General features: G+C 42.4%; 2 protein-coding genes across 3 annotated transcripts in view; one reads left to right on the forward strand and one right to left on the reverse strand.

Annotated features, from left to right (window-relative positions):
- Window positions 1-2,227, forward strand: part of mrpl11 (mitochondrial ribosomal protein L11) — a 37,284-nt gene extending 35,057 nt beyond the window's left edge. The window contains exon 6 of the mRNA XM_029441482.1: window positions 1,995-2,227. Coding sequence (XP_029297342.1) covers window positions 1,995-2,103 — 109 coding nt within the window. The 3' untranslated portion in view covers window positions 2,104-2,227. The remainder of the gene's footprint in view (window positions 1-1,994) is intronic.
- A 2,581-nt stretch (window positions 2,228-4,808) lies between these two features.
- npas4a (neuronal PAS domain protein 4a) lies at window positions 4,809-19,673 on the reverse strand. Of its 2 annotated transcripts, none has more exons than XM_029441480.1 (8): window positions 19,536-19,673; window positions 9,856-10,016; window positions 9,659-9,761; window positions 9,245-9,554; window positions 9,021-9,130; window positions 8,636-8,771; window positions 6,629-8,406; window positions 4,809-6,503 (listed from the first exon to the last, which is right to left on the reverse strand). In XM_029441480.1, exons 1-8 carry the CDS (start codon window positions 19,615-19,617, stop codon window positions 6,475-6,477), a joined length of 2,709 nt encoding a protein of 902 aa, XP_029297340.1. In that variant the 5' UTR covers window positions 19,618-19,673; the 3' UTR covers window positions 4,809-6,474. The 2 variants fall into 2 exon arrangements, with proteins under 2 accessions (XP_029297340.1, XP_029297339.1); XM_029441479.1 differs by lacking the exon at window positions 19,536-19,673 and adding an exon at window positions 10,465-10,976.
- Window positions 19,674-22,078: the final 2,405 nt, after the last annotated feature.

Consider the following 22,078-nt stretch of genomic DNA (forward strand, 5'->3'; position numbering starts at 1 on the left):
ATATTTCCTTTAATCTTTGCAGTTCGAATGCAGCACCTTAGCATACTAATCATAACATAATTATACAATATCTACTACTACTGTACTACCAATGTACCTTATATGATGAGGAATTATTATGTATGTCTCTAGATTTTTCTTTATGGGTCCTTTTGTTTTGGCTGCTGTAATGACACAATTTGCCACTCGGCTTAATAAGATACTCTAAATATTCATCTCTCTGTCTGTGGTTGAGGGTTTAGATTGTGGTGCAGCTGTAATACATAACATTATACTGTGTTATAGAGTGCACTTATTGTTTTGCAGCACCACTGTCCTCTTAGAAAAAAACAATGAATAATACCATGAGCACCTGACGATAACAAGCAGTCCAGTGCAACAACAACACCCGGAATTACAGACTCAAAACTTTGTTGAATCCACAACTCTCTCTAAACTTTGTGGTTTAAGATGAACACTGCGTACGTAATAACAATGTCTCTAGTTTGATTCCAGTCAGGGATCTGTATTCTCCCCACCTCTCATGTTTTTTTCTGTCTGTACTATATACTATATATACTATATATGTCTGTACCTATACTGTAAACTTTCAAATAAAACACAACACTCCCACAGTGGCTGTGTCCACGTTCACTAAGTCTAAGCATGGTGTGTGCGAGTTAAAGGTACAGACACATGCAGTGTACGTGTATTGTTAATAATCATAGGACATTCTTTTAAAAGCTCATAGCTGATGTTATGTTTCATTTAGCAGTTAATTTAACATGCGAGAGCTGCTAACATGTAAACTAACAGGCTTTAGTTATATAACATATTCTAGTTACATGCTATTCTATGCAGGTTTGTAATTCTGCTTATCATAATAGTTCTGTTCTCATCCCTTTAAGGGTCATTGCAGTAAAAGCGTAATATTTTCTGACACATTTATTGTGGTGTGATAATCTCGTACGGTTGCAGCCCTGGTAGCAAAGTAAAGTTTACTCAAAAATATCTACTAAAAGTCAGTTTGCTTACTAAAACCCTTGATTCTTAAGTGTATAAACTCGTATCTTGATTTTATTGCAGAAGGTTTTCTGGGTGAATTCCCACATTACATATTTACTGACGTATTGCTCCAGTAGCTATAACACTTGAGAAAATATGCAAGGCATACTTAACTTTGAATCTTTACCCTCTCTTGACATGTTTAAAAAAGATATTTTAAAATCAGGTCTTGCAGAACGTGGTGTCTAAAACAATTTACTAAGACGCACTATGTAGCATATGTACAGTTTGGATTTTAGACTAAGATTAAATGCTATAAGCTTCACAAAGATTGCACGTCTTGCTTTGTATCAGAATACTTTAGATTTCACAGATGTGATCGCACCCATGAGGGGCTTTGCATCTTGTCATCCACCTGTGTTTACTTTGAAACTTTCAATCATTTATAATTTATTACCTGCACTGCATGATCTGTTTCAGTCCGGTATTCTCCCTCAACCTGCCCTGCCGCATCTATTTCTACTTCACTTAATGATATTGTACTTTTCCCAGAATCCCTTTCTCTCCTTACTTAAACCTCAAGTTGTCTTGAGGCTGCAGTGCATTATGATTTATTGAGAGCACTGTCAGAGGAGGAATTGGTATCTCTGCCTGTTTAACAATGTATTTCTCCCTGGGTGGTTGTTGAACACTGCTGCACTGTGGTTAGTCCAGAAAGAAGATCATCGCTCTTTGTTTCTTAGGGGACAGAAACTCTGTTTGAAGTTAATGTTGCAGATGGCTGAATGATTTTCAGCTATAACGAGTAGAAATGTCCGCTCTTAACAATCACAATCTCCACTGGAAATACCCTTTAATGTGGTGTTAACATTTGAAATCCCCAAACTACAAAATGATGTAGGGATGCAAAGAAACACCGTCTCCTAACATGTTGTCTTTTAACTTTTAAAGTCAGAGTTTGGTGTAACTGAATATAATGTTTGTTTTTTTTCTCTCCCCCTCCTCTTCAGCCTCTCACCTGAAGATTACAAAATATTCTTGGAGCGGCGAGAGGAGAAGTTGAAAGCTGATGCAGAAGCCGCAGCCGCACAATTAGCTTTGAAGGGCAAAAAGAAATGAAGACCTGCAATGTTTTAAATATTGACCCCCCCCATTCCTATTTGTATTGATTCTATATGTGAACTACATTCATACAGAAACACTGTGTGTGTCAGAACTTAATAAACAGTTAGTTGTTATGGGATTTATTCTCTCTGGCCTTATTCACGTCTGATATTTAGATCTTTTTTTACAGCAAATTGTTTGGTTTTAGTATTTCAGAATGATTTAAAGTATCATACATTTTGGCAACAAAAGCATCCGTTCAAATCTTGAGAATATTTATGACCCTGAACGTTTCATTTCCTCTGAGCCGAGCTAAGAAAAAAGTGTAATTGCTCTGTCTTGGAAGCATTTCCATGTTCAGTCTCTTTGATGTTGTAATCTTGTATTCACACTTCTCGAAGCGGTTTGGCTTCTTGTCAGGCTGTGCAGATGTTTTCTTGTATGTTGCACACGCACACACACACACACACACACACACACACACACACACACACACACACACACACACACACACACACACACACACACACACACCTCATCACTCTGTGATCTAAAGGGTTCGTCACATGAATTATTGCAGAAATCACATGGACTTGGGGTGGGGGCGATGATCCATATTGTTCAAGATGATTCCAAGTCAAGTACTTAAAAACTATTAATTATGAAAGACTGTACTTACGCATATAACGCTTTTGGTCTCATGTAAATGCATTTAAATTAAACCAATGCTGAAACAATTAATTAACCAATAAGTCAAGCATTTTTAGCATCATTGTACGTTTTGGCTTTAGGACAATTTGTCAGACAACACATGCAATTAGGACTCTGGGATCTGTCTTTCACTGTTTGGTGGTATTTAAATAAAGAAAATGGTTGATTAATCAGAAAAACAACTGACTGAAAACAATCATTTGTAGCCTTAATTAACAACGCAGGTTATTGACTGGAACAGCAGACTTTTAAATGTGAGGTTTCCTGCATTATTATAATAATATTATTATTAAAGGTTAGGTTCACATTATGTATTCAAACAATACGCTCATGCCTGTCCTCATGCTGTGAAAACTTCTAAAGTTCAGGTGAATCTGGGAATCTTCCAGCATTAATGTCTGGCTCTGCTGTGGCTCAGGAGGCAGTCGACGGCATCTTTTAATCACAAGGTTGGTCATTTGATTCTCAATTCCTCGTGTCCTGTTGAAAGTACAAAGATAAAGTTTTAGGTTAAAAGCACACATTTCTACCTTTTATGTAACTTCCTCCTCCACAGCTCTCGCTGTCTGAGGGAATTCAAAGAGGGAACGGGTTTTACAGCCACTGGACACGAGGAACAATTTCTCCAACGAATAACAATGTGCATGTGAGTTGTTTTAAGTTAACTTTTAAAATGTGAACCTATCCTTTAATATTCTAATGTCAATAGAGCTGCAACGATGAGTCGCCTACTTGATGAGTAGATCGACAGAAAAATATTCGTCAACTACTTTAATAAAAATGCTGTTTTCAGCCTCAAATATGGAGATTTCCTGGTTTTATATTACATTAAAGTGAATATCTTTTGGACTGACAAAACAAGACATTTGAAGACATCTTGAACCTTGACATAGTGGACATGTTCCACTATTTTCGCACATTTTATAGACCAATTGATTAATCTAGAAAATATACTGCAGATTAATCAATTATGAAAATGATTGTTACTTGCAGCCCGAGATCTCAACTATTACCCAGCCTCATATAGACATTACCTTTTTATATAAGCTTTTAAAAGTGTAATTTATTACAGCTGTAATGTTATTTGCTCCAGTGATCATGAAGTATAAAACTGTCCTTTACAGCTGCCCTCTTCATAACCTTTTCCTAACATGGCCTCTTACACAACACACACTTTGCTGCTCTCTGGTGCAGTACTTGTCTCTGCCAGAAGATAGCAGCAGTAACCTAAGCATCACTTCTTCCTCCTGCTCATCTTCACTCCATCACAGACACTGCAGCAGCAGCAGCAGCAGCAGCGAGTGATGGAACAAAATGTTCACTTGCAGAAAACCAATATAATAAGAGCCTTTCCTAATTATATGATATAAATGATGTATTCTTATTATGCGTCACAGGTGATCAATGAAACCCATCTTCTATCTTTTATCTATCATGATGTACAGAAACAGGGTTATATTAATGTATATGTTGATTTCTTTCACCTCTCCATCCTGTGGCGACAGAGCATCATCTTTACTGTACCTCTAATATTAGCCTCCCCTCCTTTGTCTCCTCTCTCTCTCCAGCCCTCCCCTCTCTGATCCTTCTCAATGGAGGCTGAGAATAGACGGGAGGCAGGAATGCCTATATATGGAGTCTTACACAGCGTCATGCGCTGATGGAGTCGCAGGTACATGGAGTGAATGTGGGCTACTGTGATTTGTAAAGGGGTGGCGGGGGGGTCATATTGCCTACTATTATGTGTGTGCGCATCATCATAAGTGGGAGGATGCCTGCGTGCAAACGCTGGCACGCAAAAACCTCGATGCCAAGAGTGTGCGTCAGTCTGAGTCAGATAGTGTCTCATTCTGTCTCGTCATGTGTGTGCGTCAGTGCTGTTGCTGAGCGAAACTCGCTCCAGGGGAAGAAATGGAGGAGGGAGGAGAAGAGGCTGGGATGATGATGGTGATGAGGCCGAGAGAGGAACAAGGGGCTTGACTATGACGACACAAATGCATCAGCCGCATTAAGAGCACTTTTAATATAAATGCATTTGTATGACAATCAAATACACTTATAAGCAACACAATAGAACACTGTTCCACAATGTCCATTCTGCAGTAAGTAAGATGTTTACAATATATTCCATCTTCTTCAATAAAAATCTCTCTCTCTCATATATACAGACCAATAGCTGTTTCATACAAATGTACAAATGTGTACAACCTTTCTGAAAAGAACATATGCCTATATCCACAGACATAATGCATATGCAATAACATCTTTTTCAAATATCACACATACAGTATAGTCATTTTACACATGTATATTAACTTAGCCTTGAATAGCTAGAACGTAGGAATCAATCCTTTACTTGACCGTAGACAACTCTACGTGAGCATGTCGACACCATGGGAATAGTACCATTCTCAACCCGTGTCGCTTGGTAACTGAATAGAAATAGCACCCCATCCCTATTTTCATTTTTTAAAACAAAACTTTTGTATTCTAACCCCTCTCAAAAAAGAAGAATCGCTCATTCACATAGTCAATTGTGCCTCACTACACCGCACTCCAGTGGAGCAACGATGTAAATATCCATGTTGAATGGACTTGATAAAGAGTTCAGAGTTCAGCAGGTCAGGGCCGTTTCAGGCACACAGGAGCCGCTATAAGCTGCCAGCATTGCAAATATTGATGCTGCAACAATATCCAGCCGACTGCCCTCAGGCCAGCAGGGACCTGAAGAGCCCACATTCAGAGTCTAATGTACAGTACAACGTAGCAGTGGATCAGTGGCATGATCAGAGCTCCGGCAAACTTCCAGACAATTTCCTGTTCGGTGTTGCATCTCGTAAAACAATGGACACCTTCAACATCCTTGAGATCTTCACATGCCAGGATCTCTTCACATGTTTTTCTTTTTTCTTTGCACATCACATTGATACAAGAGATTTTAGATGGAGAGATAAATAGGAAATGTTAAAGGTTTGAAGCCGCAAACTCAAAGCTCAAAGTATCTCTGGTTTAAAGTTGATTGACTATTATGAGTTAGTTTTGATGTTGCCTTTAAGGCTGTGTGGAGTGTTATCGAATCAGAGCTGTACTGGCTCTGAAGTCTGGATATAAGAGTTCGTAGCAAGAACTTATTTTGATGTACAGATAGTGGCCATCCTAAGTGTAAACATTTGACTTCCAATACATTTGAGGTTTGGGTTTGCGTTGCTGCACGTCAGGCAAAAGTGCTATAATTCATCTCTCTATTGAAATGGCAAGTGTTCTTTTTCTTTTGTTCACAACAGATTTTTCACTACGAGTGAATACAAATGCGCATCTGGAAGTTAAACAGTGCTTACAAATTCAGAGAGGTTTCTCTGTCTGATCATATCTGAAGCTCGTGTTACAGAGAAGCTGAAAGACACCGCATGGACTCAAAACCCAGTCAGTTATGAGTCCGTGTGGTTGAACCATCATGTAAATGTTGCACCAGTTTTGTAATAGTATACAGATTAATGACTGAACAAAAATATAAAGCCAATCTTTGTTCTCAGGAGACATGTAGGAGTTAAAGTCCTTAAGTTGTATATACATTATGTATATTTATACACTTAATAATTTTTTACTTTGCAGTAAAAGGGGCTCCACAAAATATGACAATATGCCATACTTAATGAAGTAAGTCACAGACTTATTTTAGAACGGAGGAACACTTCCACTCCCATCTGAAAGACACAAAGAGGGAGGAAGGAGAAAGAGGACGTTAGTGATGTATTTTCAGAAAGGGTTTTTCATCTCATCCAATAAGACCATAATAAAAAAAAGAGACAGAAAAGAGACAGATTCTTACCTTTGTGGAAGCACTGTGGCGACGGATGACATTGGAGTTGATACAACTCAGGTTGTTGCCCTAAGCCAGGGGCGATCGAGGCACCTGCCCCAAACATGGGTTCCAGGACAGCCAGTTCCTCCAGGAGGGACTGATTGCAAGACACAGCGGGCATGGGCGAGGCGATGGGCGTGGAGGTGGTGGAGCTGGGGCAGACAGTGAGCATGAGGGGAGGGGAAGCTGGGATGGAGGAGCAGGAGGACACAGGAGATGACACCATCTCGATCTCCATTGCTTCCTCCGCTAGCCCCTCCCCTTCAGCCATTGCCCCGGCCTCAGCAGCCACAGTCGCCCCGCACCCAGCCGTGGAGTTACATTGCGCCGATTGGACGCTACAGAAGTGGCCCACTCCCTCAAACTGGGAGGGTTGGCGCCAGCACACTGGAGTTTGAGGAGAGATTGGGCTGGAGGGATTGAGCATAGGGGTGGGGGAGGAGAGGCCCGGGGACTGAGGAGGAACGAAGTTGTCTTGGAGGAGGGTTTCTAAGATGCTCTCTTCAAACAGAGAGTCGTCATCGTCGAGGAACATGGGAATGTCCAGACCTCTCCATGCTTTGATGGGATAAAACTCCCTAAGCATGGGCACTGAATCAACATCTTCAGCAGTTTCTGTAGTGGAAGTCAGGAAGGGGGAGGGAGGGGAGGATGAGGGTGACATGGAGGGAGGAGAGAGTTTGGACAGGAGTGGATCCAGGTAGAACCCCTCTGCCAGTGAGCTGATGTGCTGAGCTAAGAGGGAAATTTCTGCCCTCTCCTTCTCCCTCTCTCTCTCCAGGGAGAAAAAAGACAGGCAGGGGTATTTACCAGGTGACGCCTCAGGGGTGAGGAGGCCCTCAGGAGGACACTGCAGGGGCCCCAGTGGTACATCTACATACAGTGGACCCCGAACCTCGGGCAGGGTCATCACTGTGCAGTCGCCGTCTCCAGGGCTGTCAGGTGTGGGGGGCAGTTTCTCGTAAAGGGCACCGCTTCCGTGCTCGACAGAGAAGAGGAAGTCTGTGGATGCTGTAGGTAGCGTGAGGGGGAGCTTAGTGGACAAGTTGGTGAGGGGAGAGGGGCTGGGGTCAGTAGTTGGTGGGTCTGAGGAGGACGCTGCAGGGGCCATTGAGGTGGTGGCGGTGGCTGTTGTAGCAGAGGGCGGAGGAGTGGTTGTGCCAGCGGGGTCAAAGCTGAATAGGGGCTCACCGAATGGGAAGTTGGCTCCAACAAGGTGGGGAGTGTAGGGCGGTGTGCACACAAACTCTTTGGTCTGCTGCTGAGCTTGTGAGGTGGAGACAGGGGGGAGAGGCAGGGGGAGAGCTGGCAGCGGAGGGTTGAGCTGGAAGGACGGCGGCAGGAGAATGTTCTGGGTTAAAAAGTCTAAGTCTGCTACTGTTTCAACAGTGACTGGGGTGGGGGAGGAGGCAGCGGAGGGGCTTTCAGGGGGATGCTGCTGAAAGAAGCTATCTTCCTCCATAGAGGAGATACTGGAGCGAGGGTCTCCCTCCAGCTGCATGGCCTCTGCAGCAGAGCTCCCCGGGTCGTCAGAGGAGCCCACGCTGCAGCCAGCGATGCTAAAGTCAAAGGACTGGGCGGACAGGCCGCTACTGCCCGGGGTGAAGACCTGGTCTGGGCTGGACAGGGTTTCTGGAGACTGGAGGCTCAGACCTTCCTGCTGAGAGGTGCCACCACTCAGAACCAGGGTGAGCTGGGTGTGCTCTGAGCTGAGCTGCTGACGCACTGACCAGGCCTCAGACTCACTGAGAGAGAAGAAGAAGAAGAACAGGAGAAAAAGTATTAGCATCGAAATATACTTAAAGTCTCGAAGGTACTGCACACTGGCCAATTTCAGAATCATATATATTATGCCTCTGAGATGTAGTGGAAATAACAGAAAATGGAAATACTCAAGTGAAGCACAAGTACTTCAAATGTGTACTTAAGTACAGTACAGTGCTTCCACCACTGGGGGTTTGAAAAAGTAAATACCTGATGATGTAGTTGTCGCTGCTGATGGGGATTTCTCCAGGTTGCAGCTGAAGCACCATGTAGAGCCAAACCCACGACTGGTCCTGAGCTTGCACGCGCACCACCATCTCAGCTCTGCCCTCTCCTCCCTCTCTCACTGTGGAACAACAGTCACAGCACAAGTTGGCATCGGTTTGTAATCCTATTAATCATCATAGTGTGTTTTCACTGCGTGGATGTGCCAGTGGGCACGGTGTGTGTGTGTGTGTGTGTGTGTGTGTGTGTGTGTGTGTGTGTGTGTGTGTGTGTGTGTGTGTGTGTGTGTGTGTGTGTGTGTGTGTGTGTAAAATTGTGTGGGCAATGGATGGTTGTAACTATGCGTGAAGAAGAAGAAGAGTACACTTACATAGGCTGCGGTGCTGAGCGGAGGCATGTGACAGATCTTGTGGGTGGAGGAGGCTGTACCAGGAGCAGGAGCGTAAAGCTGTCACATCAAAGCCGAGATAGGCGCTCACACTGTAGGAGAGAGTGGGTGGTGATGTGTTAGGCGGATAATTGTTTACCCATCTCATAAACAGATTTCATTAAATATTAAAGCAACAGGTGGATCTGCTATTTCTGTGAACTCACCTGTCCTGCGCAGTCTGCAGCCTCATGTCCCGGCCGTGCTGGGAGTGGAAGCAGGCCAGAAACAAGTTGGTCTCATCTTGGGGAGGGGTGGAGGTTGACTCCCGCTCTGCCCCGGGGCCGGAGCGGCTCGGGTGGGGCTCCAGAGGGGAGCAGAAACACACCCAGACAGTGTTGGAGGTCCAGTAGGAGCCGGGGGCAGGGGAGGCGGATTGGGGAGAGAGGCAGCGAGCTCGGATCAGAACCATCTTGTTCCCAGCACTCTGCCTCCGCACGGACTTGGATGTGTTGAAACGACAGCGGAAGAGACGATCTGTGGAGGAGATGATGAGAGGAGGTTTATTAAAACAAATCTTATTTAAATAATCCGTTCGCATAAAATGGAGAAACAACTTGTCAGTTTAATGTTTGTCTTACCCATCTCAAGGGAGGTGGAGACTGACAGGTTGCTCCTCATGATAAAGTGGTCTGAGGCGTCGATGATATCATACACACTGTCCCCCTGTGCCACAAGATCAACCTGAGAAATAAACAGAAACGTTATTTATGAAGCCCAAAGTAGAGCTTGAATATTAATTTGCTACACTACGGATGAATCGCTTGTATAGACTCACCATGGAGTGTCCGAGGTGCTCGGAGACGCTGTCTGACAGGTACAGGAGCTTCCCTTCCCCGGTCACCAGCATCAGAAACCCCGGCAGCGCCTGCGTCAACTCCGACAGCTCGTGGAAAGACAGAAACCTCGCGCTCTCCTCGAGATTAGCAGCAGTTCCCGCTTTGGGTAAAAATTAACAGAGATGTGTTAATAAACCTACTAAGAATTATATCTGATCTCTGCAATAAAGAAAAACAGTGGCCGCGGTGTGTTTCAACACCATGGACAGCGACGCGGCTGTATTTATGGTGCTTGGTCATTTCAGCACCGCGGACAGCGATACACTGCTATTGAAATGCTTTTATGAGCTTCTATATCGATCAATTAAGGACCCACAGCTGTACAGTTTGTGACATTACATTACAGTTCATTTAGCTGACGCTTTAGTCCAAAGCGACTTACAATAAGTGCCAACAATCATGAGGATACAACTCCGAACAGCAAGAATAAATGAGATTCATATCATGTGAATTGCCCGCGTTGCCACTAAAACACTTGTTGCTTCCACCACTCTGAGGGTCTGTCTATGCAGCACATGAGATTCATCAACAGGTCGTTTTATTCTTACCTTGAGTGAAGAAGACGGATTTCCTGGTGTACATGCAGGCAAGCGACATGATGTGCAGGTATGAGAGCCGCGCTTTATCCGCATCGGATATGGGCAACAAGTCCTTCAGGTTCCGGATCTCGGCGTTGATCTGGTCCCGTCGAGCCTTGGATGCTCCTTTGGTTGAGCGGTACATTGTGGCTGGCTGTTGCGATGATCTGTCCAAATTCCTCCAGATGTGAGTTGGGAGAGTTGCGAGCGGAGTGTTGTTCAACGCCGAGCCTCAGCTGCACTGTCTCCGAGATGTGTTAAGAGACAGGTTGTAGAAGTGGAAAAAAGCTCTGAGGTGTGTTATTGGACTTTCATCTCAGCAATTTTTCTGTTTTCCAGAGAAAGGTTTAAAAAACCTTCTCCTGTCCTGTCTCCGTCGGCTTTAGCTCCGCCACAGCGTCCAGCTCGGATGCTGGCCGGCTGCTTGATGTCTATCTCCCCTCTCGGAGTGCAGGGCTATGGTAGCCGTCTCTCTCACAGAAGTCCGGAACCTGTAAATCTGGTTGAGGGACTCTGCTCGCCGGTCACTTATATAGCCTGGGACTCCGCCGGAGTAGGGGGCTCCCAACGCACCGACACCGACGTAAAACGGAGGGAGGGGGATGTAGAAGAAGGGGGGGCCGAGAGGGATAGATATGCCTCATATCAGCGTTAGCAGTGGTGAAGCTCTCCCCCCTTCCTCTCGCGTGCCCTCTCCTTTCGGTGACTCTCCTCCGACGTCAGCTCTTCCCTCTACTCGGTGATGACGTCGGTCTGAAATCGGGAGCTCCGGCGACGCAAAAAGCCCGATTTGGACAAAACCGAGTAAGGGGCGGGGCAAGCGTAAAACGTAAACGGAGTCACCGGACTCCGGTGTATTAGAAGAGGAGGGGGTGCATGGGGGGAGGTGGGGGAGGATGAGAAGACTGAGTTGAATACGAAAGAGGTCTCTGTGTTTATATGTCTGGCACCTGATCGAGGTAGGCTCCCCGTCACTGCCTGTTTGCCCCGGACCTGTCAGTACACACGGCAGGTGCTTGTTAGGTGCAATTCAATAATTTAAATTTCACCACATTTACTGTCAACATTATAAACATGTAAGATTGATGATGCAGAGCTGCAGCTGTTACAGGAGGTGGACATGGTATGCTGAAGCTGTTTCCCATCGCTCCGTCTCTCCATCGCCTTTTATGAATGGAAATCATTCCTGAGCAGCTGAAAACAGTAATGGGTGCATAATCCTACACAGAATTTGCCTCCATTTTTTATACTGATAGACATGGATGCTGCGCATGTCCCGTGCCTTCACTGCAATTGTATATCATATAGCCTATATCGTGTGTTTTTAGTCAATCTTTGGCATTGTCTGAACATTTTTTCTCAATATCGGCGTGTATGTTTTCATTATTTGTGTACTGTGTTCTCCAACTGATGTTTATCCGGTTATTAAACACGTCATATCAATTGCCTTGTGATGAACGACATATGTTTTTCTGATTCCGAGATAAAAATGAACAGGCGAGAATGGACCAACTCAAGGATTTGCTTTGGAGATTGGGATTTTTATAGCATTGTAGAATAAAAACATGGACTGGCAGTCATCAGAGCCTGATCAGCTGCACATAATGAAACAAACAGCAGTAAGATACCAGTATGACGCTCAAAGACCAGAAACCATCTTAATAATCTTATTATAGCTCTCTCTTATAACGGTTTAACAAATGACGTTTATGCGAGTCTGCGCTTTGATTTCTCTGTTTAAAACTTACAATGACGGTCTTCAAAAAGTTTAATGAAAAGTGAAGTCATTTTAATGAATGGCATTCATGAATAATTAGATGCACACGCAAATAGCAGCCGGTATTTCGCAACCTGCAAAACCTGTCACCAGTCTCACGTGAGGTAAGCCTTGCCGTTTCTAAAAATAGATCTCACCGGTGACCGACACAGAAGGACTGCGAGGCGCGCCCCTGCATCCACTACGATCGTCCTATTTATAGATGAGGAGATTTCACTTGGAGCCACCCAAAATAGATCGTGTGTGTGTGTGTGTCTGTGTGTGTGTGTGTGTGTGTGTGTGTGTGTGTGTGTGTGTGTGTGTGTGTGTGTGCAAACGTACCTTTTGGGGACATGATGCAAGTCCCCACATTATAGATCATTACATTGTAGTGTTCTTGTTTGGGGTCAGAAGATTAGTGTAAGTCTCCTGGGAATTCATGTAGGTCAATGCAATGTATCCTCACGTGATGAAAACGTGTGTGTGTGTGTGTTGTTTTTCTACAACATTGACAATTTATCTCCGAAGGAATACACCTGATCTATTCTCTACTTAAACAAATGGACCTTGTCCTCTACATTCACCTTCATTAAGTTTAAGAATATTGATTTCTTTGACCCTCTGTTTACCTACTTGGACAGTTTTAAATATGCAGACAGTAGCCCGTTGATGAATCATCCTTCTTCTTGTTTCAGCTTTTACTTGTTTCAGTCCCTGTGTGTGTTTCTTCTCCTTTGAGGTTTGTTTTGTCTCATATTTCTTATTGAATGACTCAGCCATCTTTGCTTCCTCTTCTATAGTTTTATTTCCATCACTGGTTCCTAAAAGATACCAGATTGTTACCGCAAGATCAGAGAAGAACGGTGGATTTGCACCTAGAGATACTGATTGATTTACATTTTCCCCACTACAAATGACCCCTGGTCGTCACTCTTAGTGTGTATAGTTGAAATTCGCTTCACTTGAGCTCTTGCAGCCGCAGATATTAGAGATATGGGTTTGTCATCCCTGCTGCACATCACATGGGTCGAGCAGCGCCTCCAGAGCAGATAGAAATACATCACACAGCAGTCTGTTGCTAAAGTGGGGATCATAATGTGTCATGACAGTGACATCAGTTTCCCTTTTGGCTTTTCTGGATGCAGCGTCACAGTCATTCATTAGAGCAGTTCAAGGCATAATTGTACAGAGGTTAACCTTTTCCTTTTTATTTAATTTAAAGGACTAAAGTTGAGTCGTGCTATTTGTTGCACGACTTTGGTGTCAAAGATCGTCCAGATGTTATTGCTTCTTCTGGACGTGATGAATACAACAGTTGTTTAAAAAAAACGTGCACCCTTTTGCAGTAGTTTGGCTGAAAAAGCAAGGTAACAACTTGTTCCCCACAAGCTGTACCAAATACGGCGTCATAAGCAACATAACTACTCCAACATTCTTGTTTAATGTAGAAAAAAAAGTTTTAATTGAAAGGACAACGTATTTAAGTCTGCCGCATCATTAACTAGCCTATAAATATGTATGTGGCCTTATCTCATATTCATATCAGAGTAATTAATGACAACAATCTTTAACTACAAAAAAGGAATTTCTTTCAAAAGGGGCGACTAACTACAAAATGACATCTCATGTTTGACCTTCTATTCCGTCATCATCAACCACATATTAGTTTGACAGTGAATTATTTAGATTCTCTTTACACTAAAAGGACCATGCCAGTGTTTGTATATAATGTGTTTAATTTATAAACTACATATTCATTATTACCAGCCATTTACCAAAAACCTTTTTCTCTGATTTATGAACGTGTGAAAGACTCTCAATCAAAAGTGCTGGGTGATTATGTCTCCGCTCTTAAATGATCTTCCTGGAAAAGACATATTTTCCTAACGGGCATAAAAGCTGCCAAAGATTGTAACCCTTAGGCAGGATATCTTCGCACATTATTTCCGAGCCAAATAGATTAATACTTACCTTAATATAATTTGCTATAATCATCATCTTTATCTGTGCTTTTTGATTTCGTCCTGTATATTATAACAGGAGATGGTGAAGGGGTCAGGTCATCTTTTTTTTTATTCTTATTGGTCACGTTAACCTTTTGACCCTTCAGCTTTCAACTTTATACAGTAATTGAAATGAAAATACTTGATAGGTCAGGGCAGGAAGCACCAATAAAATACCTTTGATAATAAATAGCTTTTGAGATGAGATTTAAATCACTCGACAGAGTTTGCACAGACCTTCATGGTTCCCAGAGGACGCACCCTAATGACTGGATTTTCTTTGCGTTTTCCTCTAGCACCAGCATGAGGTTGGCATTTATGGTTTTGAGTCAAATATGTCAACAATTATTGGATGGATTACCATTACACTTGGTTCATATGTTCCTCAGGATGAATTGTAATAACTTAAAAATGTCAGTTTTGTTGTTCAGGCACTAATCTTCTCAAGATAATTATGTAAAATGGCCAAATTTGAAAGTTCGCCAGGTTCCACAAATACAGAAAACTCTAAACTAATGAACCCATCAACAGAAATCCCTTTCACTCTAACCTAATAAGTAATATGAGCATTATCACACGGATCAATGGTGCTCAGGGTAAAGTAGGAGTACGTGCTTCAGTGTTGTTTGTATAGATCACAGCTCTGACTCTGCTGCTGCACATGTGAATATCATTTTCACTGGATTTAAGACGAAGCACACATCACTTTCTTCAATATGTTGTTTTTTTTCAGAGATTTCATTTTTCTTTTTAACAGCGCTGACATTCTCTCTCTGGGCACAAATAGCACACGTCGTTATGCAGCAGCTCCCAGAACAAAAACACTCAAAGTTGTTTGTTTTTTTCCACTCAGCAGTCTCGTAGGTACTTAAGCTGTCCCGGTGTCCCACATGCTCTCTTGTCTCAAGCGCTGCCATTGTTGCAGTTGTCATGATAATCCCTGCCATTATGAGACAGGGTTGTGTTGGTATCATAGGTGGGAGGCAGAGAGGAACTGTGGAGAGGCGGATGGGTGAAGAGCGAGGGGTCGGAGGGATGAGTGCCTTGTCTCCCTGACAGCAAATGAACTCAAATGAATCCAATTAGAGGACCGTCTTTGTGCCAGAAACTCCTGTTTGTCTCAATATTCATGTGCAGGCTCATTTGGTCTTATAACCCTCTTTAGCGCAATCATTCATCCAGGCACTCACTCATTCACTCTCTCATTTTCCCACTCACTGAGTCATTCATTTTTTACATTCAATTACTCTTTTAACTCTGTCACTCATTCACCAGCATGTCTGGTACATTTTGAATGGGCTGTCTGGGTTGGGTTAGGTTTGTTTAATTTCTTAATGATATTTCAGACAGAGTAATTAATGAATGCCATTAGCCTGGCGAGCTAACGATCAGTAATGGATTAAACAAATGTTGTGAATTTGGATACTTTCATGTAGCCCACTACCCTATTTTCGACAGGGTAGTGTTGTCTCAAATCGAACACGGCTACTGTGCACTTAACATGACGATTGTAACATTTGACCGCTCCTTCTTCTCTTTAATTGCAAAGACGATTGTTGCCCACTTCTTACTTGACAATTGTATTTACACTGAGTGCCTTGTTCCCCCGAGCAACCACAACCACTGCAGCTTTCTTAGCCACCATTTTCACAAATTTAGTTTTGCCCTGCTTCAGTGTGAATGCATTTATGTACTCAAAGTACAGAAGAACGTGATTTGAGGCACAACTCAAGAGTCTACAGCCATGCTAACGGCTCAGTGAGGCTTTGCTAACACGCTCACAATCACAATGCTAACATGCTGATATTGAGCAGGGATAATGTTCTTACTCAAGTGTGCGCTCACTGACACCTACACTTGGTCACTCATTCACTCACTCACTCACACCATTACTTGCACACATTACTAAATCTCTCTTAGACACACATTCACACACATTTTAATTGCTAAATTCACCCATTCACACACATTTCTCACACAATCACTCGTTCTTTCTGCTATCCATATATTCACTTTTTCACTCACTTACATCTTCACTCACTCACTCACGCATTACCTTGCTCATCCTGAAATGTATTTACTTCCCATGTTATCCACTCACATTAACTCACTCTCTGATTTGTTAATCTGTTGCTGCGTTTCACTTTCTCATTCACCCACATTCAAATTCACTCATTCAATCTTTCACTGGCCTCAATTGCTCAGTTATTCACACAATTAGACTCTCATTCACCAACACTTACTCTCACTATCCTCCACAGACACACTGAGCAGATGTACAAAGCGCACACACTCGTACAGTCGCCAACAGGTGTGACTTTCACAGTTTCGGGCTGTTTGCATGGACAGATACTGCGGATGAGGGACGAGCAGCATGTTCCTCCACAACCTTAGTCATCACATCACAGGGAACAGAGAGGATAGATCATGCAGCAGCTCCATCACAGTGTGACTTGTGAAAGTTTATTACAGATAAAATGTCAACACTTTTACTGACGATGAGTGATGGATTGTGTTTATCTCAGATGTAAATGGGGCTGTAAATAAGTGAATTATTTCAGAACTACTTCAGGGTGAAGAGTGCAGGAGATGGGGAGCGGGGGAATCATCTCAGGGAAAACAAAAATCCCATGCCAGAGGTGAAACACACTTGTCCTTTTCCCTCTAAGACTGTCTTCTTTTTCTTTTTTCTGTTTATTTTTACACCCAGAGTCAAGGTCTGCGCTCTGCTTCTTGAAAGGAAGGAGCTAATCTGTCGCCTAGCAACACCTCCCACTCCTGCATCGAAGCGGGAGAGGGAGAGAGGGAGAGAGAGGGGAAGAGAGGGGGAGAGAGGGATGAGAGGGAGAGAGAGAGAGAGAGTGAGAGGAGAGAGTCGCGAGAGATATTGGAGGAGGAGGGAGGAGAGAAGAGTTCCCGGGAGGAGAAAAGAGGAGGGAGAGAGCGTTCTCTCTCCCCCCCTCTCCTCTCTCTCTCTCCTCTCGTCTTTTCTCCGTCCCCCCACTTCTCTCTTCTTTTCCTCTCTCTCTCTCTGATCCTCTTCTTTCCTTTCTCTTTTCTTTCTCTCTCTCTCTCTCCTCCCTTTCTCTGTTCCCTTAGAGAACAGGAGAGATATTAGGGCAGAGAGAGGTAGAGGGGAGCAGAAAGATGGAACATTAGTGTGTGATACTAAAAGCTAGACGAGGACAGTGAATCTCACCTACAGTACACGGACAGCTCGATACTGCATACGTATACTGTACATACTCTTGCGTGTATATGTGAATGCATACACACTCATGTACATTACGTACACATGTAAACATGTTCTGTTGTTTTTTTATTGACTCGATTTTGACTTTCTATGCAGTCCTTTTTGTTTTTGTTTAGCACCTTTTTAAACTGTCGCTGACCCACATGCAGCAGTACAAAATCATCTGACAGCCAGAAACCCAAACAATAACAATAAATAATTAGTTGAGAACTCAACATATTATCATATAACACTTAGATATTGTTTCACACAAATACAGTAGAAATTATGGAAACAAATCAAACTATAAAACTGGAAGTATAGAGTATGTAATATATTACTAAAGTTATGTTGTTGTAAATAAATGATCATTATAGTCACCAATAAATATACAGACTCCAATTTAAAAGGCTCGGGGGCTGTACATCAGTTTGAGATGGACTGATCTGTTGCTCCCAATGTAACAATGTTTATCCGGATTGTTCCTGTTAAATAAACTAACACATAGATGCATTGATGTTTGTATATGAAGTATCTGATCAAATAGCAATATTTATTAGACATCAAGAAGAGTGGTGCAGGAAATGAGGGGAGAGAGAGGGACGACGACATGCGACAAAGATCCAGTTATGGTTACATGGTATACATGTCTCTGTGATGCCCAAACTTTCGTCTTGAGGGAGACCAAGATTATTATGACAGGATCTGTTTGGGACTGAGAACATTTTAAAAACAGCAGATGGCCCTGAGGCTGCTCCTCCCTCACTCTGGAGACATCTCGGTGAGGGGAATTAGTAAGTCTAGATCAGTAACCAGTTTGACCCCTGAAAACTAAGAAATGTCTACCGCTGTAGTTTGAAGGCCTCATTGTGTCTCTAAATAGACTCAGAAAATAACATTTTGACGGCAGCAACTGTGGATGTAGACAAAATAAGTAGAATTCAGTCAATTTCACGCGTGTGTAAATCTCAATGCCTACAATATCTTTGTGGTATTTCAACATGCATGTCATCTGCTGCTCCGTTCACACACCAGCTCCTTCTGGTGTCACTCTGTCTGATTCGAAGCCTGTCACCGCCGTCGAATATGAACCATACAAACACCCACATACACAGCTCCACCCGCACTCCTGCTCCTCACCTCCCGCCTTTATCCATCACTTCCTGCCTCGTTCTCTCCGTGTGGCTTTGTGAGCCAGTAGCCTTGCACCTTCTTTCTACGCTTTTCAATATCCAGTTTATTTTTAGCAGCCAGGGCACCAAACAGGGGGCAGAAGTTTTTCACAAGAGCTCTTTAGTTGTGTTCAGAGTTCTCTGTCTCCCCAAGGTCCCTCGGACTATACTTAGACTCACAGGAGAACACGGGGACAATAACTCGGTAACTAGCCAACATATTTCTATTGAGGCTGTATTATACATTACTGCATGCGATGGAACATGTGTCTGTGCTCAAGGATAAGATCACAATACATTTAAGATGACGTCTCTAAGGTAAAACATCACACTTACACTTGAATACAAGAAGAAGAACATTTTATATTCAGAATTATACATTGTTATATAAAATGTGTATTCTTATCTCGTTTTTTTTTACCCATATGTCCTTCTTTTTGTTGTGGACACATGCAGAGGCTTTACTGTAACATACCAGCAGAGACTCTCTCCCCACATTAACTTGGTGCTGATGCGGGGTTGCCATGGTGACGTGATGTAGATGTGTTACATCACGAGAGACCTCCGAGCAGCAGATCTTTCATTGAGACTCCCCCTCTACCTTTTCCTCTCTCCCCTTTTTCTCTCTTTGTGTGTGCCTCGATTAACTCTCAGCCTCGATTTCAGATAAAAAGGTTGAGCGCAGATCAAAGACAAAAGACCGCAGAGCTGATATCTTGATACACATTTAGCTTAATGTTAACGTGCATCATCCAGACATATATGTTGAAGATGAGCAGATAGAGCGAGGTGTTGCATAACAATAGCAGAGAGTGGGTTGATGAGAGCGAGGGAGGAGCAGATGTGCTGAATGGGCTTCACATCAGCCGTATTTTTACCTTCTTTTTCCTTAGATTCGATCCATTTGTCCTCTTTTCCCTCGTTTCCCTCGCTCAAAATAAACAAAAAATACTTCCACATTGACCCGGCGTTATGATACCGATCCCGTGACTCCCCTCACAGTATTACCATTGTAGTTTACTCTCCCCTTCATGTGTCCTGGGCAATTTACTGATTCATTATTTCTGGGCTGATTCATGAATGGATGGGGTCAAATACTCGTCAGCTGTGGCTCGTTCATTTCTTCCTATTAAGGCCTGCTCTCTATCTATAGCGCTCCCATAAATACATCATAACACAAACAAGACCTGTATGGTGTCAACAAGCTGGAAAACACATCACAGGTTATAGACGAGTGCTTTTTTCCAGGAAAGCAGCCTTTTATTGGATATTATAATCACATTGGTTTAAATTAGAAATGCCTGTAAAAGGCAGGTTTGGAAATATTGTGGTCTCTTAATTGACCTGGTTGTTGTGGGCATTAGAGGATTGTTGTTTTTTCACTGGAAAGAGAGATTTTTTCTATTTTAGGAGAGGTTGTAATGAGTTATTGGGCAGATGTGAGGGGCGCTAACTCAGTAAATGTACTTGTGTAATCTATAAAGCACCATTTTGAGTAAAATCACACTCTGTGAACATACTCCACGACTTTTATCTAACAGTTGTAGTTACTTTGCACATTAACATTATGCCTACAGAACATATAAGACATGTTGCTTTTTTTGTCATTGCATGTTAAATACAACAAAAATATGTTTGGCAGAAATCCGCTCCACTTAGCAGCATGTATATAAATATACTGTATTAAAAAATGAATATTCAAATACTATAGATAGTGGTATTCATAATATACATTGTACATACATGGTGCATCACATTATAAAAATAGATGTAACATTGTATTGCATTAACAGCCGTTAAGGACAGAACATATGTTCAGGCAATAATAATACAAAGCACTGTGACAGATTAAACTGCCTAACAGTATATAAAGTTGTTCAAAGGATTCCTTACATGTTTATACATCAGTAATAATAAAGCTATATTATAATATATGAGAATATAATTCTGACTGACGCCTTTTGGCTGCATAACACATATTTATACAAACATATATTCCCTTTGTGTGCCGAAAAGTAATTCAAAAATAAATGTACAGTATGTTAAGGATTCAGAAAATCATGACAAAACTAAACAGGACAAAGACAGTAATACATTCCTGTGGTGCATTTTATTTATTTGTATCAGGAGGAATGTAAACAACAGCAACAAAAACAACATTAGTAACATTAATTATGTCTGGGGTCAATACAAGTCCCTGTTAGACCGCTTAAAATGTTTATACAAGTTATCAAACTCCAATAAAACGAATCCTAACAGACTTATTTGGGAGGGGCAGTATTACAGACATGTTGGCATATAAACATCTGTTGTTTTAAACTATATTTTACAGCTGGGGTCTCTGAGACCACACACAGAAGACATGCTTCTTTTTCAGTTCAAAATCATGAAATCAGTATAAATGATAAGTATATTTACATTGTCGTATTTGTACTTTTACTTAAGTAAAGGATCTGAATACTTCTTCCACAGCAGCTCAAATATATGTTACACAATCAGTTTGTGTTTTTGTGATTCACAAATATCCTCTCCAGTTTCTGCTCCCTGCCGTTCACATACCTTTCAGTTTTTCATTTCTGTTATTTTTCTCAGGGCTGAATGTCTTTTCAGAATAGTTCCCTTTTGCCGCTATACACCCACACACCCATAGCAACACGTTGTCGTTTCTTGGTAACCACATTTACGCAATGAGTAAAGAAAATTGAAGGTAGAGTGGGCATGGGTAAGGTGTATCTTAGAGCCTTATATAAATCCAGCCAAGGCTCTCATGTAATCCAGTGTCTCAGCTTAACTTTCGTTTGTTAGATAAAGTTAGACAAAGGTGCTTTTTGAGGCCTCTGTGTTTTTGTTTGTAGAGTACATGCTGTCATCCTCTCAGACACATATTTAATCACTGACATGTGACCCAATATCCTGTTCGCTGCACTAAACTCCCAGTGTGTTCGTAGGAGATTACACCGACCCGAGGTAATGAACATGCCCGGCTATTGAACCTGTAATTGGACCGGACTGATAAGCTAATTATTTCCGGAGCTAACAAGAAATGGCTCCTGTTGTATTACAGCGAGAGAATTTATGGAGCATATCACATTAAAGCTCCTGTGTAATATGTCTGACAAATGTTCATATTAGAAATAATTATGAGAACATCCCACCAAGTAGGTTTAAATGTCAATTATTTAGCTATGCATGTGGTTTAGGATTGTTGGTCCAACACTTTGCAATTTAGTGCAGATATTTATGATCCCCAGAGGATGAAGCCTCACAACTTTGTTGATCCCCTGATGTTTCCTCTTGCACCACCAGCAGGTTGTTAACGTGTGGGTTTTAATGAAATGTCTCAAAAACTGGGTTCTGGTTGATTCTATCTCTATGTTGTTAGCATTTAGCTCAAAGCACCACTGTGTCTAAGCCTCACAGA

This window comes from Cottoperca gobio, chromosome 10, assembly GCF_900634415.1.
Source record: "Cottoperca gobio chromosome 10, fCotGob3.1, whole genome shotgun sequence".
NCBI lineage: Eukaryota > Metazoa > Chordata > Actinopteri > Perciformes > Bovichtidae > Cottoperca > Cottoperca gobio.

What these genes read in the sequence shown, in the direction of transcription:
- npas4a (XM_029441479.1), bottom strand. Translation starts at nt 10,639, where the DNA reads ATGTACCGCTCAACCAAAGGAGCATCCAAGGCTCGACGGGACCAGATC. An exon ending in AGCACCTCGGACACTCCATG is followed by an intron (nt 9,762 to 9,855) that starts GTGAGTCTATAC and finishes TTTATTTCTCAG; the next exon opens with GTTGATCTTGTGGCACAGGG. An exon ending in GCCACAGTGCTTCCACAAAG is followed by an intron (nt 6,504 to 6,628) that starts GTAAGAATCTGT and finishes TGTGTCTTTCAG; the next exon opens with ATGGGAGTGGAAGTGTTCCT.